The 16,946-nt window shown below is 36.6% G+C and overlaps 1 protein-coding gene across 5 annotated transcripts in view; it reads left to right on the forward strand.

Moving 5' to 3' along the window:
* Positions 1-16,946, forward strand: part of DOCK4 (dedicator of cytokinesis 4) — a 258,226-nt gene that overhangs the window by 76,575 nt on the left and 164,705 nt on the right. For all 5 annotated transcript variants that reach the window (XM_072861831.1, XM_072861800.1, XM_072861812.1 and 2 more), the window contains 3 exons: positions 12,483-12,566; positions 13,577-13,617; positions 16,059-16,114. Coding sequence is in view for 4 of the 5 variants with exons in the window: in XM_072861800.1 (XP_072717901.1) it covers positions 12,483-12,566; positions 13,577-13,617; positions 16,059-16,114 (181 nt within the window). In the remaining variant the exon portion in view is untranslated. The remainder of the gene's footprint in view (positions 1-12,482; positions 12,567-13,576; positions 13,618-16,058; positions 16,115-16,946) is intronic.

Raw genomic sequence — 16,946 nt, forward strand, 5'->3', positions numbered from 1 at the left:
GGAAGCATGGTTTCTTCACTTGTTTTTTTGCCAAGTGGATTCCTGAGCACTGTCATTGCTGTTGGGCAATACTGCTTTCTTCCTGCAGCACCATACAGCTGCGAGTTGGTCTTTGAAGGAAGAAAACTGTGTATTTATTGTGGTAAATGATTTTTATCAACATTTATTTAAGGAATAAATTGCTTTCTGAGATGTTAGCGTTCATAGCAGAGAGGAAAACCTAATGTAAGGAATTCCCAGGGTAATTTGCAACACTCTGTCTTTACTTTCTCTGTGGACAGTGCCATTTTGTGCATTAACTGCAGGACACTGACAAGATACTTTAATGTACAGTCACATATGTAATTATTGTTTTGGTTTTTATAATTGATAATGGTAAGGTCTGGGTGATTTATCCCTGCCAATTAGTTTCTGAATTAATATGCCCTTTCTAAGGGTGTTCAAACAAAAATCAAAAAGCCCAATTTCTGAAGGAAGATGTTAAAAATAAAATTCTTAAGGGCTGTGCAATGGAAAAAATCCATTTGCACTCCACTACCTGACTAAATAATTTGTTTAACCACATGCATAACAACCAAAGGTATGATCGTCATGGTTTATCACTTAGTAAATGTTCATTTGCATAAAATTTACTTACTTGTAGAATCTCTTTTTGCAAGGGGTCTTCTGCTCGAGTTTCATATTCTTGTTTCAGAAGGGCTTTTCAAGCATGGGAAAATACAACTTTGTCTTCTCCTTACCTCAGATGCTGAATAAATCCCATGAGGCCTGTGTTATTCTATCTGGATCCCCAGGAGGCTATTAATTGTAGGAAAAAGACCTCCCAGTATTTAAGAAGATGAATGATTTTAAATTAGTGTAATAATTATATCAGCTGTGTGTGATGTGACATGATGACCCTCTTGACGAATGGTGACACTGTGGCCAAGTCTAGCCCTGGAGGTGCTGTTTGCTGTCCCTCCCTGGAGCAGTCCCTTCCAGGGCAGCGGCCTCTGGGGAGGAGACTCTGCTCTTCTTTGCTACTGGTTTTGCCTTGACTTTCATTTCCCTTCATTCCTTGCCTTGACCATGCCCCTTTCAAGTGAAGTTTGGCAGCTTCTTTTCCTTTAAGTCTGTGAGTTTTGTACCTCAGTTCAGTGCAAAACAGGTACGTAATGTGGCTTAATGGCATGGACAGTGGCCAAGCGGATAGATTGCAAATCTGCTTGATTTGAGTTAGCTTATTTCAGCTTTGTTCCTAACCTGCTGGCAGACACCAGGCTGACACAAGTCTTTTTACCTGTCTCTGCTCATTTTTCTTATTTACAAAATAAGAAATATTTTTACTTCTTGTGGTTTTTATTTTTTTTAAGAGTTTCAGGAAAGAGTCCTGTAGGTTCTTTCATCTGGAGAAGGATGGGAAAACTCCTTAATACTAAAATAAATGTAGTACCTCTGTCTGGTTTGCCTGGGACTGCCCAGTTGCTTGTCAAGACCTTGAGTAGTTTCACCCAGGAAGTATTTCATGGTGCAGGATGATAACATGTGTCTCCCAGTACTAATTTCTTAGAAATACATCACTGTTTTCCATGCTTTCCTGGACCCGTGGTATCCTAAATGTATTCCTAGGCTTCTGTGCCAAATCTAGAGGAAGGGGTAAGGAGACAACTGTTACAATGGTAGTTATTTTTAGTGACTCTCCCAAGGTGTTAAAAACCAAAAGAATCATCTTGTCTCTTGAAGTACTTGTACATAAAAAGATAAATGTTCAGATGCAGCAATGAATTTTAATATAAACACAGAGAGGACTGTTTGCTCATATACTTCCTTCCTCTCATAGCATGAAACAGAATAATTGCCCCCTTGTCAGCAATCTTCATTATCCTAATTGGTTACATATACTTTTCAGATACATTTTTCTCATGCTCTTGTGTGCTTTTCTAAATCGCTGCCAACTGAACCTAAACTTTCTTCACCCTTGATTTTGGAGTAACAGGCACTGTTCTTAAGCAAGCATGAGCAGAATGTGAAGGTTCTTATTTTTCAAGAGGATCCTACAGTTGCACTTCTGAAAGTGCACTGTAACACCACAGAGATAATGTTAAGAGTATACATCCAGGTAGTTTTTATATTTTTCAGAGCTTTGATTAGGAAAAAAGTATATGCACTTGTTACATTTCTGTTTGGTCATACATCTTAAGATATTTGTGGGATTACGTTAAATATCCCTGAAGTTTTCACTTCATGGAGATTATGGATTAGTGATGAAACTCTGCAGGGCTAAATACACTGAAATCTGCTGGCTCAACTATGGAAATCAGGCTGAAAAAGTGCAGTGGTTATTTCCAACCATTAAACCTAATAAACCAGTTTAAAGCCAGAGTGGGATGTTTAAACTTGCGTTCAGCAGTCTCTGAGGATTTTCACAGGAGAAAGTAGTTTTGCTTTACTAGTCCTGATACACTGGAATACAGCTATTTGAAACACCTCTCAATTACACTAGATCAAGAAAGTTCTGCCTCATTTAAGAGAAAAAAACATGTGCCAGGGTACTTGTTAAGTGATTTGTAATCATTGTCTTCCTTAGTTGCACTTAATTACACACCTTGCCAAACGGTCCTGTCTTTCAAGAGGTTTTCTGATACTGAGTTCGTATCTACAGAGAATTGACTGACCTCTAGGAGAGGCTACAGAAGCTCACAGTTATGGTTTATTTTTAATGTTAGCTAAATTGCACAATTTGCTTATTGCATAAGTTGGTAGGGTTTTTTTTTCATTACTGAAGATATGACTACTCATGATTAAAACCATATTCCAATAATTTTTGATGTGCAGAAAAGATTGACATATAATAAATATGCATTGTAAGTAGCAATGTGGTTAATGCTCATAGCTTACAAAAGCAGAATAATTTATTGAGTTATAAAATGCTAAAGAGAACATTGCAGGTAGGTTAAAGTCAAAATAAACAGAACTCTTAGTGGTAAAATTAAAATACTTAAAATAAATTTATAATGAAATGGTTGAATGTTAGAGAAATACAGATTACCATGAGACTAAAACTCAACTGAAATATAATGAGACCAGACAAGCTGAAAAGTAATGGCATCGAAAATTGCAGGATGTGTTGATTTTTTGGTGTGTGTGTGTGTGTATGTTTAAGTTCCACTGGTTTTCCAGTGATTTTTTTTTTTTAATTGTCTTCCACAGTTAGCAGGTCAAGTACAGAGTTAAACCCTGCTCTTCCAAAGGAAACAGAAGAAAACTGGACAGTGTTTCATTGATAAGGTCATTGATGGACCTGTCTGTTAGAAAAATTTTGCTGTGGAAGATGTGTGCTCTGTCTCTTTTGTATTAGTGAAGAAAATTCATGCTCTGCTTTTCTTGGCTTCCTTGAATGCTATTTATTACTTGAATGGGAGTAAACAGTGAAATGTTACGGGGAAACCAGTCTCATTTGCCAAACTCTTTGATACCAAACACATGGAGTTTCTCAGCTACTGTACTGTCATCTAACTGTGTTCCTCTTGGGTGGCTCTGATAGTTGGTGACAAGTAATGCTGCAGCTTTCACAGCGGTCCTGTTTTCTTTGCAGTTCACAAGACTACAGCTCTTCTGAGCTTGGCTTTGCATGGTGCTACTTGCAGTTTGTTACAGGCTGTGAAATTATGTCCGCCAAGTTCAGAGCAGCAAGTTGTGTTATAATGCTTTTGGAGAGGAAAGAGGAGAATGGGGAAATGGGTGGTCATTAGACTTTGGACTGTACCCAGTGTTCTTGCATTAAGTCAGTATGAAATTGTAAGGAATCTATTCAAGGCCTACTTTAAAATAATTATCTTCGTATTATTCTGCAAAAAGTCAAGTGTTTTCTGGAAGATATCTCCTGTGTCTATAATTATCTGAGGCATTTAATTTTCCCGTTCAATTTCTGCTGGCTTTGTAGGGATGTGACAGGTAGCCAGCGAACCTTCCGGCATATACAAAAGTATCAGCATGGATCTGGATTTGAAATCCTGTAGAACTTTGTGTCTCTTAAACTGAACTTTTTGGAGGTTTTGGTGAGCACCACTTGATGCTTTAATGAGGTCCAAAATGCACTGAAGAGTTGTCATGAGATCTGGTATCTATGATCACAGGGCTTTGGCTTCGATGGACCTCAGACGATGCACTTGTGCTGTGAATACATTAACCTTCCTTCTTTACCATACCTGACACTTACAGGAGGTTACAGAAAACCTTGGTGTTTTATTTGGTTTTAATCAGAAACTTTGGCTCCCCAAAGGCTATGAACAAAACATGAAGACTTTTTCAAGTTAAAGTTAAATAGCCATAACTTTATTCCTTGATCATGCTATTAAAAATTAAGGCAATTACTTAACAAAGTTTGAAAATGCTTAGAACTTTGGAAATACTTAGTCTTAATAAAAGTCATAGTTAAAAATAACTACATTAATCACTAAAAAAGGTTGTTCCCATAGATAATGTCATCTTAACATAATCTACTTTTTTCCACTTACTCCTTTCTACTAGCTGGATTTTTAAGCTGTTGCTGTTTCCAAGTAATGAAGGAAAATGACACTTAATCCACACTGACTGTTCAAGATAGCAGTTTTAGTGCATTGATACTGCATCTGTAGCTCTACATTAGAGAACTGTAAGTTAGACCAGCTGGTTGAACTGCATGTAGACTAGTTCCTTTATTATAATTTGATTGAATGCATGAAATCTATACCTGATAGTACTGACTCCACCTATTCTACCGTGGTGCCTCTGACAGGTTTTACATTGACATTCCTTCTCTGTAGAGAAGGAGACTCCTGAGCAAATTCATAGGGAGGAGCTGTATCATCTATTCATAGACTCTAAGGTGTACTAGATTTTCTAGATTTGTAAAGACCTGTTTGTTTTATTTTCTTTTTACTTTTAAATTCCTGGTTCCAGAACTAATGCAAATCAAGAAATTGCTTTTAGCAGGGACAAGATGCAGCAGGAGTTCAAGAAATATAAAGGGCTTAACTAGCTATTTGATAGAAGAAGAAAAACAATTAATGAAATCTCATACCTACAAGGATAGGGACCCTGGTGGTACATGCTGAATTATTCCAGTTTTGGTGTCCTAGATTGGCAGGCATTCTCAACAGCAAATAGGTGCCATCACTTGTTACTTTTAGCATTCTTTTCTAAGATATAGTGCCTAATAGCTAGGGTACCCAAAGGAAAAGGGTAGCAAAAATGTTTGCAGGTATTGGGAGAACTGATCAAGCTATTATCAAAGAGATAAAGTTCCTGCCTGTAGCTGAGATGCAGGATGAGGAGAGCTTGACAAATGTTCAGACAGTCACACCAAACTGATTATCTATGTTAGCATTGTAATCAGGGATTTGAAAGTGATTACCTTGCTGGATTCAAATGTTGAGACCAGCACAGGAGGGAATGCGGTCTGCTGCAGCTCTGTGTCCTTTGTGTATTTCAGACTTGGCATTTGCCTTATCTGTATAAGTAGCTGGTGCTATTAGCAGTAGGAATTCCAGATGGTTTTTTTTTGTTTTTCAGACAAGTGAGGAACAGTTGTATATAAGTATTCTACTTTATATAGTATTTCAAAGCTTGGACATTGATACAAACTTTTTTGATGATATATGATGTGCCTTGAGGTATTTTCATGAATAGCTGTTCGTTAAATGTTCTTATTAGGAAAATTCCATGCAAGCGCTCATCTCTTAAGAGCAATTGACTGTTGCATGTGAGCAGCACTTGAGATATTCAAAAGCCACGCGTGGCTCAGGAGTCCTGGACTGTCATCATCTGGGCTATGCGTTTGATCCTTTTAATTGTGGTGTACATACACAGGCAAGAGAACTTGCATTCTTTCATTTCCATATAAATTTGAGAGAGTTTATCCTCAGTAATCTGGAAGACACTTAAGGATCACTGCTGTTATTGAAACTAACATTCATATATATTCTGTTTATTGAAAGGAGATTAGATTGATTCCCCCCCCACCCCCTCTCCGCTTTTCTGTCACTGTCTTCATTAGCTTGTTTTTGGTTTGCAGCAAGCCTCCTAGGGTATCTGTAGGCAGCACAATGCATTACTGAACAGATGCCTGAATTAACTCGTATATTAGAAGCATGAGCATGTAGCTATGCTATCATGCCACTCCATCCAGATCAATTCATATGTAGGCAAAGCTCAGCGCACATGATGGCCTCGTACAGTAAACTTTGGCCATTCTGCATTAGCAAAGTTGTATGCCTCTGTGTGTTTATGCTTCTAAAAATTCTGCCTATTTAGAAATCTAAAAAGGTTCTTCAGCTTCTTTTGAGGAGAAAAAGCTTCACCCTGGAAAAGGTACAGCTAAAGTGCAGAGAGGGTGACAAGAGGTTGCTTATTCAAACTTTCCCACAAGAACAAGGGGACATGAGATGAAATTTCAAGTGGCACTGTAAAACAAAAAGAAGACTTTTTTTCTGTGAAGCATATTTAAACTGGAAAGCTTACTGTGAGCTTGTGGACACTGATGTTATGATGCATGTAAAGCCTGGTTAGGCAAATTCATAGAAGAAAAATCCATCAATGGTTGTTGAACACAGAAATAAGTCTGGCTCAGGAGATCCCTGTGCCACAAAATACTGCTTGCATTGCTTGCCAGTGGTCAGTAGCTTCAGACATGGATTTACAAACAGTATCCTGGGTAGAGTCGTTGGTCTGATTTTTTTTTTTTTAATGGCTGTCCTGATGATGTGCTCTCTAATGTTGCATTTTCTGCAGCTGCTTACAGTGCCAGATGTCTGTTGTATTTACTATCCATAAGTACATATCAAAGGATAGTTTTTTACATTTCTGCAATAAAGGCCACTGAATCAGAGCCTTCCTCAAAGGTAATATATACACATCATTACTCATCAGCTAAAAAAATGCATTAAAACATGCTCAATTTTCCATCATAAAGGAAAAGTGCAACAGTAAATGATTGTTTAAACTAATATAATAACTTTATAATGTTAGAAGCTCCCTGATTTAATTTATTACAGCTTTTTTGATTGTTTTTTTAACTGTTGAATAGAAAAGAAACCCCTTGAAATGGTTGTGCCTGAAAGTCTCAATCTGGTGAAAGAATGGCACTTTAAGTGCAGAATAAAAACTTTAAAAATTGCTTTTGCCACCAAGAGGACCTGATTTCAATTATAGCAGATAATATCTGGAATCAATAATAGCTTCTGGTCATCTATTAGGAGGAAAGGAACAACAGTGTCTGCCTCATTAGTTCTTATGTGCAGAAGAACAGACATAAAAATTTTGAGAATATAACCCCAAACAAAACTTTGAAGTGGGCCACCACCCCTGTTACCAGCTAATCAATTCCTTTTCTGTCAGAGCATCTTGCTCCCCGTCAGAACCAGTCCCTCTGACGCAGTGTACCCACCCTCCAAATGCGTTATTTTCCAGTGTGTTTTTACCACGTTTCTGTGTGGTTCATATGCTACCTCTGATAGTTGGGGCATCGTGACTTAGGGCATTGAACTGGAGTCTATTTTTTCACTCCAGCATTTAGCATGCACAATATGGCCAATTATTAAAGTAATTATTAAAGTAATTTACATTTTTCCACCCCACATCCTTTCCCCCTTCCTCTTTCTTCAGTTGAAGGACTGTTTTTTATTATATGAAACCTGAGTCTGCTATTGTGGTACAAATGCTCATTTTTGAGGTATTTAGTAGTTGCTGTAGATGTTGCTTCTCCTGCTACTGATCCCTTTATATGTGGGGGTGTACATCCTGCTACTCAGCCAGGAACTGCAGTGTACTGTGTGTCTCCTTTCATAGTGTTGAGCTTAATTTTAACTTGTGACAGGGGGGCGTCTTGAGCACCATGTCACATTGCACCCTATGTGGGGAGACATTTTCATCTTGTAAACAAAAAGTCAAGCCAGCCATGAAATCCAACATGCTCTTGTTGAGTCTTAAATGCGTCTTTATAATGCTAACTCACATGTAAGATTTGAATGCACTAGTTGCGAGTACAAAACAAATCTTGTTTTATTTCTTAGAACAGCAATGCTGTCTGTGCTCTAGGTGAACAGAAAGTGAGTTCCTGCACCAAAAAACTTAGTTTAGGCTTTAATTAAGACCTTGGGCTTAGATTGATCTTTTTATATGCCAGGCGCTTGCACATGTAAAACTGTCCAACGGTGAGCACAGACAGGCTGTGTTTTGAATGACAGCAGAAAGATGAAGTTTCTTTTGAGAAGCTGAACGTAAGAGCTCCATCAGATTATTCCTTCTTTTTCTTCTTTTTCCGAATTGCATTGGTGGTCTGACGTGAAGGTAAGGATTGGAAACCTCTTTCCAATTATTCACACACCTCCTTGTAGTGAAAAACTTTATGAAACACATAGAAAGGATGTCTTGTAAGGTCTTATGTCACATTCTTCATTGGCTCTGTTCTATTGAAATGTAGAAGAAGAATATTAAGAAAATATTAGCATGTTTGATTAATTTTAGCAGACAGGTTAATTTAATCGGATTAATCACAGGTAACTTAACTGGTTATCTCATAAAGGTTCTTCTCTTTCTGATTATCACTCCATAGTTCTCACAGAAATAGGTTATTTCATTGAATGGCATTAATGAATGTTATTTCATTAACCCATCAAATGGGATTCACTGCACCTGCGATACCCTAAAAATTTTAAGCTTGGCATTAAACACAAAACAGCTTTAATATTGCATGTCACTGTAGTTCTCTCCATATGATTTCACCTTCTGTACAGATTAGGTTTTTGTGTCCTGTGTTGTTTTCTTGCTTTCTTATCCTCCGAGTACCCTTTGGCAGCAAGAAAATATTTAATAATGCCAGCTGGCTGCTGTATTTGAACTCAGTTTCTAAAACATTTCTGAGAATATATCCTCCTACAAACTTTTATTGTGGAGTTCCACATTTCTCCCATGGCTGAGAGGTAACTGAAGAGGGCATCAATCACTATGCCAGTGCTTGAAACACAAACAGGACATTTATATGACCTTCAGGTACTACAATGACAAAAAAATGTATCTAGATGTAAGTGCTTTTGATACTTAACTTCCTGGGGACATGTATGTGGACAGCGCATCTGCAAAGACTGCAGATATTGGTAGGTGAGCTATATTCAGAGGGGATTTCTCCTGTCCATCCTCCTTTTCTAAGGTCTCTGCTATCCAGTTGCAATGGAAGTGAGAAAAGGTGATAACCACACCTGCTACTGTTGTTATAAGAATGAAAACGGTGCGTATTTGATGCACATGGCTCGGCGAATGCTGTATATAGAAAAAGTACAGTTCTATGAGTATGATAAATGTGTACTGCTCTCAAGTTAGGTTGAGAACACTTTAAGCCATGGTCACTGCAGAGTCATTAATTATATACTTACGACTACTAGGAGAAAGAATTAAGGAGCATCTGCAAAGTCTTGCAGAACAATGTGGTCATTGGAGGAAAGGGCAAGAGGTTCAATACATCAAATTTACATCATGGCATGGTTAAAAACCCTGTGTCCTAGATGAGCCACTGAACCCTGGGATCTTCTCTGGTGGAACTGTAACTACCTCCTTCCATGACTTCATCATTATCCTCCCTGTAGTCTACTATGTATATACCCCACAGATAAACTAAAAAGACATGAATATCCACCTTCTGTTTTGGTCCCAATTCTGTAACATGACTTGATTAGTAGAAAGTTAGCAGAACAAACATTTGTCTGATAAGTTTATCTGTGGATTCCTGTGCTTTGCATTAAATTCTCTGCTGCTCCGCAGTGAGCTTTCTTTTGTTTTGAGAGGCATTGCTAAAGACCATGGGCTGTCTTTTTTGAGCCTGACCTCACTGCAAGACCCCCGCAAGAATCCAGCCAGAGTTTTGTGAGTGGATTGGGTGAATGTGCTGGCTCAGTGGTACAGGTGATGCCCTCGTTTCTTTCTTTTTCTGGTACTCTGCAGGCTATCCTTCTAGAAGATATTTCAAGGTATAATTTTTTTTCCTCCTATACGTGCTCTAAAACGAATTCTAGCTATTTTCTACACTGTGTCAGATTTCAATCTTTTTTTGTCCTAAAAGGTTTTTTTGAAACTTCTCTTAAAAAAAAAAAAGAAAAGAAAGAAGATCTTTAACAGATCTAGTAACTAAGTAATAAAAACTGAATGTCACAGCAAAGTCAGATCATAACAATGTGACAGGATATATTGGTTCTTAAGGAGAAAATTACTGTCATTCTTTTTTATCTCATGGAGTTTAAAAATAAGACATCTCACAAGTGTAATAACACACAAGGGTTTGGTTTGGTTTGGTTTTGCATGCTTCTCCTGTTAATTCCTTGATTTTTATTTCCGTGGCTGTAGGTGCTATTTTGGCAGGCTTCATAATTCGGTTTTGCTGCTTGCAAGCTAGAAAGGTGACCAGAATGACTCCTGTTATTCCAGTGTCACAGAGGAATTTAGATATGCATTGTATTGATATTCAGGGAGTTTTGGTTTTATTTTAATTTGTTCATAGTTAAAAAGCTGTTTTAATTTTTAGATCTCTGTATAAAAATTAATTGCAAAATTCTCATTTTTCAACTCTTAGACAAACTTTTTCAATGTACAAATGCTGTCTTGCAACTAACCTTCTTAAAAATGGTGTACTTGATCATGGTGGGAGAACCAAAGTAGCTCTTTTTATTTCATAATGCTTATCTCAGTGTATTTTAGTTCTGTGTAAATATCTCGGAGAGTAGGAGGAGCACCAAAATGAATAGAGATTGATTCAATACACATGCCGGGGGTGAGGGGGAAAGCTCAATGCTACAAATACTGGTCACATGTTATATCAAACTCTTAGGGACTGAGCAGGCACATAATCTCACAGGCATTTTTCAAAGGGATAAATAAAGACCATGGGTTAAGCACAGTGATGATTTAGCACAGATTGAAGTGATGATTGAATTCAGTGAGTTTTGAAGCCTTCAGATTCTGAAGAAAGATTTGGCAAAAATGTACTTTTTGTACATTTTTATACATGCCATCCTATATTATAAACCATATCCTGTTGGTTTACTCTTAAAATCTGGAACTTTCTGGGAAAGATTCACAAATGAATTTTCAGTTTCTGTGGTTGCTGACAGCTAATTTCTCCTGCTGCCTTTGACGAACAACGTGACAAGCACAGGCGGTGGATGACAGGTTATATTGCGTTTGAGTGTAGTCTCTGCCTGTGGTGGGAGAGACCTCTGACAGCAGGCAAGAGTTTCCAAAATGGATTCTTGTGACTCAAAATCTTGCTGGTCCTTTGATGGAAGAGTAGTTACTTTATATGCATATCTGCACCCATGGGGTTTCCTTTTGGCTTTTGCATGTGAAGACTTGTTCTCACACCTCTTGAGTTGGTGGTTTTTTTACTTTGCTGTGAGATTTGGTTTTCCTATCTAGATGGATAGATATTTGATAGCAGCAAGACTGCTGTTAGGCCACTAAGTAATTTTGTGCATCATGCCCTGCTGATATTGGTAGAAGGCCATTTTCCTCTTCAACTTCAAAATTAAGCTCCAAAAGAATATTACAATACAGAGAATCAAAATTGCTATTGCTTGGTCTCATGGCCTGAATTAGGCAATATTTTAATTCAGAATTTCAGATACAGTAAGGTTGAATAGCTGAATTGCTATCTAGCACGTTAATGGATTTTTAGCATTTGTAGGAATGAGCATTCTGAGTGTCTTATGAGTGTTATATTTTGGTTCTGAGTGAAAAAATAGCTGACTATTTTTTTTAGCACTAACAATGTAAGACTTAAAATTTGACCATTGTAAGTATTTGGGAACATCACTGCTCTGGTGAATGTTTTGTTTCTGAGGCATGTTGTATCTCCAGCAAGAGAAGCCCATTTGCGTAGCTCTTGTCCCAGCCTGAGCTCATGACCTGGGCTTCACTGGCTTCTGGGAGGCTGCAAGGGAGACTGTGTGTGCACTTAACATATTTTAATGAACAGCACACTTTACTGGTCTCCACCCCATAACCATTTCCTATATTTGGGATTATATGGAAGGTTGGATCTTCTAAGCATCCATGAAGTGAATGTGAAATAAGGTTTTCCTGTTGTGGCGTGTGGGTGGTATAGATGGCAACAAAAAGTTTGCTTTCAGCTTGCAAAATTCTGAGGCCTGATATGTGTTAGTGTGAGCATTTGGAATAAAACAGTTTCTGTCCTTTGGGGTAGTTATGGTGTAGCTAACAGTGTTCTCCACTACAAGCTTTCCATTTATGTATAGTAGGTCTGTAAGTGTTTCAGTTTTTTTTCCAAGTCCTGTATTTAAAATTTTCTGCTCATAGAAGTGGCTTAACCTCTGATTCTTTCTACAGCTTATTAAATTTCAGTAAGCCTGTTTGTTCTAGCATTTAGCTTTCCCTGTTAATATACTATTTTTGTTAACAAGAGGAATAATAATTTATATTTTAATGTTGTAAATAATTGAAACTTTTATCTTTTTCAGTAATAGCTGGTTTTCGAGGGACAGTCCCACATGGCCTATCACTGGAGATTGGAGACACTGTTCAAATATTAGAGAAGTGTGATGGTGAGTTCACAGGTTGGAATTCCAGAGATAATGAAATTTCGTATACTGTTGATTTGGACCCCATTACTATTCATCTATTTTCTTAAATTAACACATTTTAAAATCAATAATATAACACATTCTGGCCTCTTCATTTTTTTCACAATTCCAATGAGGTCTGATTCCTACAATAATTAATTTGCAGTTCATTCTTTTTATTTAATCTCCCTGTTTAATAAACATTTATAGAGGGTAACAGTTAAAACAGCAAGGAGTTATTGTGATTCTTCTGCATTCTTGGTATTTCCAAGGGAAGCCTGGCTGCCATCAAGACCCTTTCAAATGAATTAAAAGTCATAAGTTTAAATCTTAAAGCAGTGTATACATTCTCTTCTGCCTCTGTTCTGAGGTAGAGAGTACTAACATGATTCTAGCAAATGTCCGTAACTAGTGTAAGAGGAAGTAAATTGTTTTTTTTTTTTTTTCAATAATCTGCCTCCTTAATACATTACCTCAGGCTTGTCTGTCAATACGATTTTTTTGACCATTTAGGATTATATAGGTATTTTTTTGTTTCATATCAGGATTATATACTGTTAACCTTGTAAGAAATTTTCTTACAGAAGGCATAGGAACTGTTCTTTTGAATCAGGTATATTATGAATTTTGTATGGTAATGTGGTTGATAGATTTAGAACATGAAGTCCAAAAATGATTTGTAAATGTTTACAGAGAATATGAAACCATTTTCCTTTTGTCTGGTGTGGTGTCTAGTGCAAAGTGTACCTGGGTTACATTGTTAGAAACCTTTCGGGATGCAGGGTTAAATTCCTGAAATTATGTGAATTAAGTCATCTGAATATGAGCTGGTTTAAACAAAATACCTTTCATTGTATCGAAAGTCTTTTATATGAGTGCAGTCTGACAGCACTGTGTAATTGTCATATCTGTCCAAAAGGAAAAGATGAAATCTGTTTTACATATGGAAATGATTTGCATACTTTAAAAAGCAAAATGTTCTTTCTTCACAGGGTGGTACAGAGGATTTGCCTTAAAAAACCCCAATGTTAAGGTAAAGGTCAATTGCAGTTTTGCATTCATTGGCAAAAACGTATATTTACTTTTTAAAAGTTTATAGTCTCCATGTAAGTATATGATATTTACTCTTAAAAGAAAACTAGAGCTTAGTGTTAAGTATATTATTGATATTGCTTTAATTAGATTTGGACATGGATTACACTTCTGAAATGCTCCTATGTATTAGGATGATACACTGTACAAATCCAAGGCTCTGGTGAATTTTTTTATTTCTGATTTTTATATTGTGAGCTCAGAGGAAGCGAAGTTGAAGGGAAAAGACTACTGAGAATACAAATTGTAAATCCTGTTGGAAAAGTTGGTTAGACTGTGCCTATTTTTCTTGATGTTATAAAATAATTTAGAGCAGCCAGTGGAGATAGCTAGTTTATAGGAGCCACGTGCAGAGTATCAGTTGAATAAAAGATATGTACTGTCATGTAAAATATATGGTTCATTTTATTTTTCTTTGATGTGTAGTCTTTGATTTCCATAGTTGTATAGCTGATAGTACTCTAAACCAGACTTCACTGATCTATTTTTTTCTGCATTCAGACATGAAATATTATGAAATTCATATTTCAGCATTTGTTAATGTTGAATATGTTTAAGCTTTACCTATTTTATTTGTCTTTCTGTTTTCTTAATCTCTCCTGTTGACTTGCCTCTGTGACTGTAAAGTTTTTGTTTTTAACGGGGAAACAATTTCAAGATTCCTTTTTTTCCCTCAACACAGTACTAGAGATTTTAGTCTTATTAAAGCCATTGAAGAAAGATCTTAAATCATCTGTTGCTCCTTTAACCCGCATTGTAAGCTTCGCTCTTTTCTTACTCTCTTCATTTCCAAGCCTCTTCAGCTGCAAAATAGGGCACATATACGTTACTTTCAAAAGTTTCTCATTCTCAAAAGGCTCATAAGACATTGGCCTTTTGTGCCTAGGCCTGCAGTCTCTGCTCACATACATTTCCTTTGCTTTATATGGAAGGTCAATGTGAACAATAAATTTAGCCACAGAATCTAATCTGATGTTTACTACTTTGACCTCATTGATATATATTGCAGTTTGATTTATAAGACATGAGCAGTTGGGATTTCTTATTGCATCTTCTGTATCTTTTGTTGCAGTTCTCACCACATGCTTGCTGTCAGTCTTGCTTTGTGGTCTGTCAAATGTGTTGATAGAAGTTATGAATAGGTTTTCTAAACATGACTTGATGTGTGAAGAAATGAGATACATGTTTTCTGCTTTCCTAGTGTGAATGCAAACAGTTTTCTGAATTGGATTTTTGAGGGGAGTCTCTCCAAAAGTAAAATAATAAGAGCACCCTGTAACTCCACTTGTTATTGGTATTGCTCTGTCCAGATTCTTCCCTTGTTATTCTCCCAGCTTTGACACTCAAAGAAATTATCTGTGGCAGCTGGTCTACAATAAATGTGCATATGCAGCCATCCTCTTGTCTGGCACATCATTATAAGTGCAAGGCTGTACATCTTACTGTCCTTGGGAGATGCTCTCCTGAACTACTTTACATTATAGAGGAGTAGGAGCATTTACAAGGGCAGTTGCCTCTACGTATTAGATGCGTTTTTGTCAAAGGTCTAACATCTCTGTTAAAAGAAAATGGGGCATCATCATCACAAAGGAAAGCTGTATGCAGCTGTGCTTATTATAAAGAGAACATATATGTATTTTCCCTCACTGTATTATGTAACGAGTTGTAGTGTATTACATTCCCAGCCAGAAGCTTGAAGCTGAGTTGCTTCATTTTGCTTATTGTTCTGATTTATGAAGGTTAGTTCACTGTAAGAGCAGTATGACTGTTGCAGCTATGCTGTCTGTTCAAAACAATAGTGGAGAGCCCTTAAATAACTAGAAAAGGACCACTCCTGTCAGGACACTGGGGCTCTTTGGTAGGCATCTACCACAGCTTTCCCATGCACTGCAGGGCATAGTAGCCACCAAATAAAACTTTATTTTGACTTTCTTTATTAACTTAACTTTATTTTTATTGAACTTTGTTAACTTTATTTATTTTGCTTTAATTTGAAAATCTCTATCTGAAGATACTGTTTTTAAGACACTGTTGGTAAGACGTTACCCCCCACAGTTGGTCCATTTCTTGTCAAGGTTGGAATAATTAACAAAAACATCTAGGATAAGTGAGCTCTCAAGTGATCTTCTACATGTTCTACATGTGTTTATCGTCTCATTTTCTGAAGTATTGAAGGATTTAAACTCTACTGAATATGACATTTTAGTTTCTGTTAGATCTATACTGAGTATATATTGCATTCTTTTTTTGTGCATGTTTTTGGTAATTATTTGGAGGACTTTTAATTCAGCACACATTTGCGTATTAAATGATATTAAATGGTACTCCAAACTCATATAAGGGGAGGCTTTTTCTTTTAACCTAAACTATTTTATTTTTCAGGGCATATTTCCATCCAACTACATACACTTGAAAAATGCGTGTGTTAAGAACAAAGGGTAGGTGAAATGTTCTGGATTCAAATATTTAAACATGGTCAGTTACTTGTACCAAAGATCTTTTGCTTATAAGGTAATGTGGTGATTTCGTTATGTTATGTCATCTTAACTTCAGTTTACTGCCACAGGACTTGAAATGGTTGTACTTAGCTAACCTGATATTCCTGCATGGTCATAAAATTGGAGTGATGTATTCTGAGAAGACATGGAGCACAATTGGGAATATCAGTCTGTATTGTGTAGAAGAAAGAGAAAATGATTGCATGTTTTCACTTCCTGTTGTTAAGTTTGGCTTGAAAAAGGTATTGCCTTAATTAGAAGAAGTTATTCTGTACAGAAGCTGGTTATTAACCTACTGTTTAAGATTACTTGTTTTCTTAAACCTACTGTTTAAGATTAGCTGTTTTCTTTGAGGACAGCAGCTGTACCATGGCAGACGGCTGGCATTTTACAAAAAAAAGGTAAAATAATGTATCAGTTCAATTGCAAAAGATTTCACTAAAACTGTAAATGAATAGAGGTGTGTTTTCCTTTACTACTTTTCTTCAGGTGATGAAGAGCAAGTATTTATCTTTGACAACAACTGATCTGTTTTCATTTTTAGAAGAGTTAATAAAAAACAGAGTAATTGATTAAAAATTAGTTTAAAAATTTTGTTTTGGAACTCAAATGTTCTGACTAAAAGGAACACTGATTTTTATCTTTTTTAGATGTAATACTTACCTTGACAGTATCACTTTTAAAAATTTTTTATTTGTCAGTGATCTTAGTTCAACACAGTTTTTTCCAAAGTTTTGTTTAATTGGGGAGCATTCACATTGTATCATTTATT

Source organism: Ciconia boyciana, chromosome 1 (genome assembly GCF_034638445.1).
Source record: "Ciconia boyciana chromosome 1, ASM3463844v1, whole genome shotgun sequence".
NCBI lineage: Eukaryota > Metazoa > Chordata > Aves > Ciconiiformes > Ciconiidae > Ciconia > Ciconia boyciana.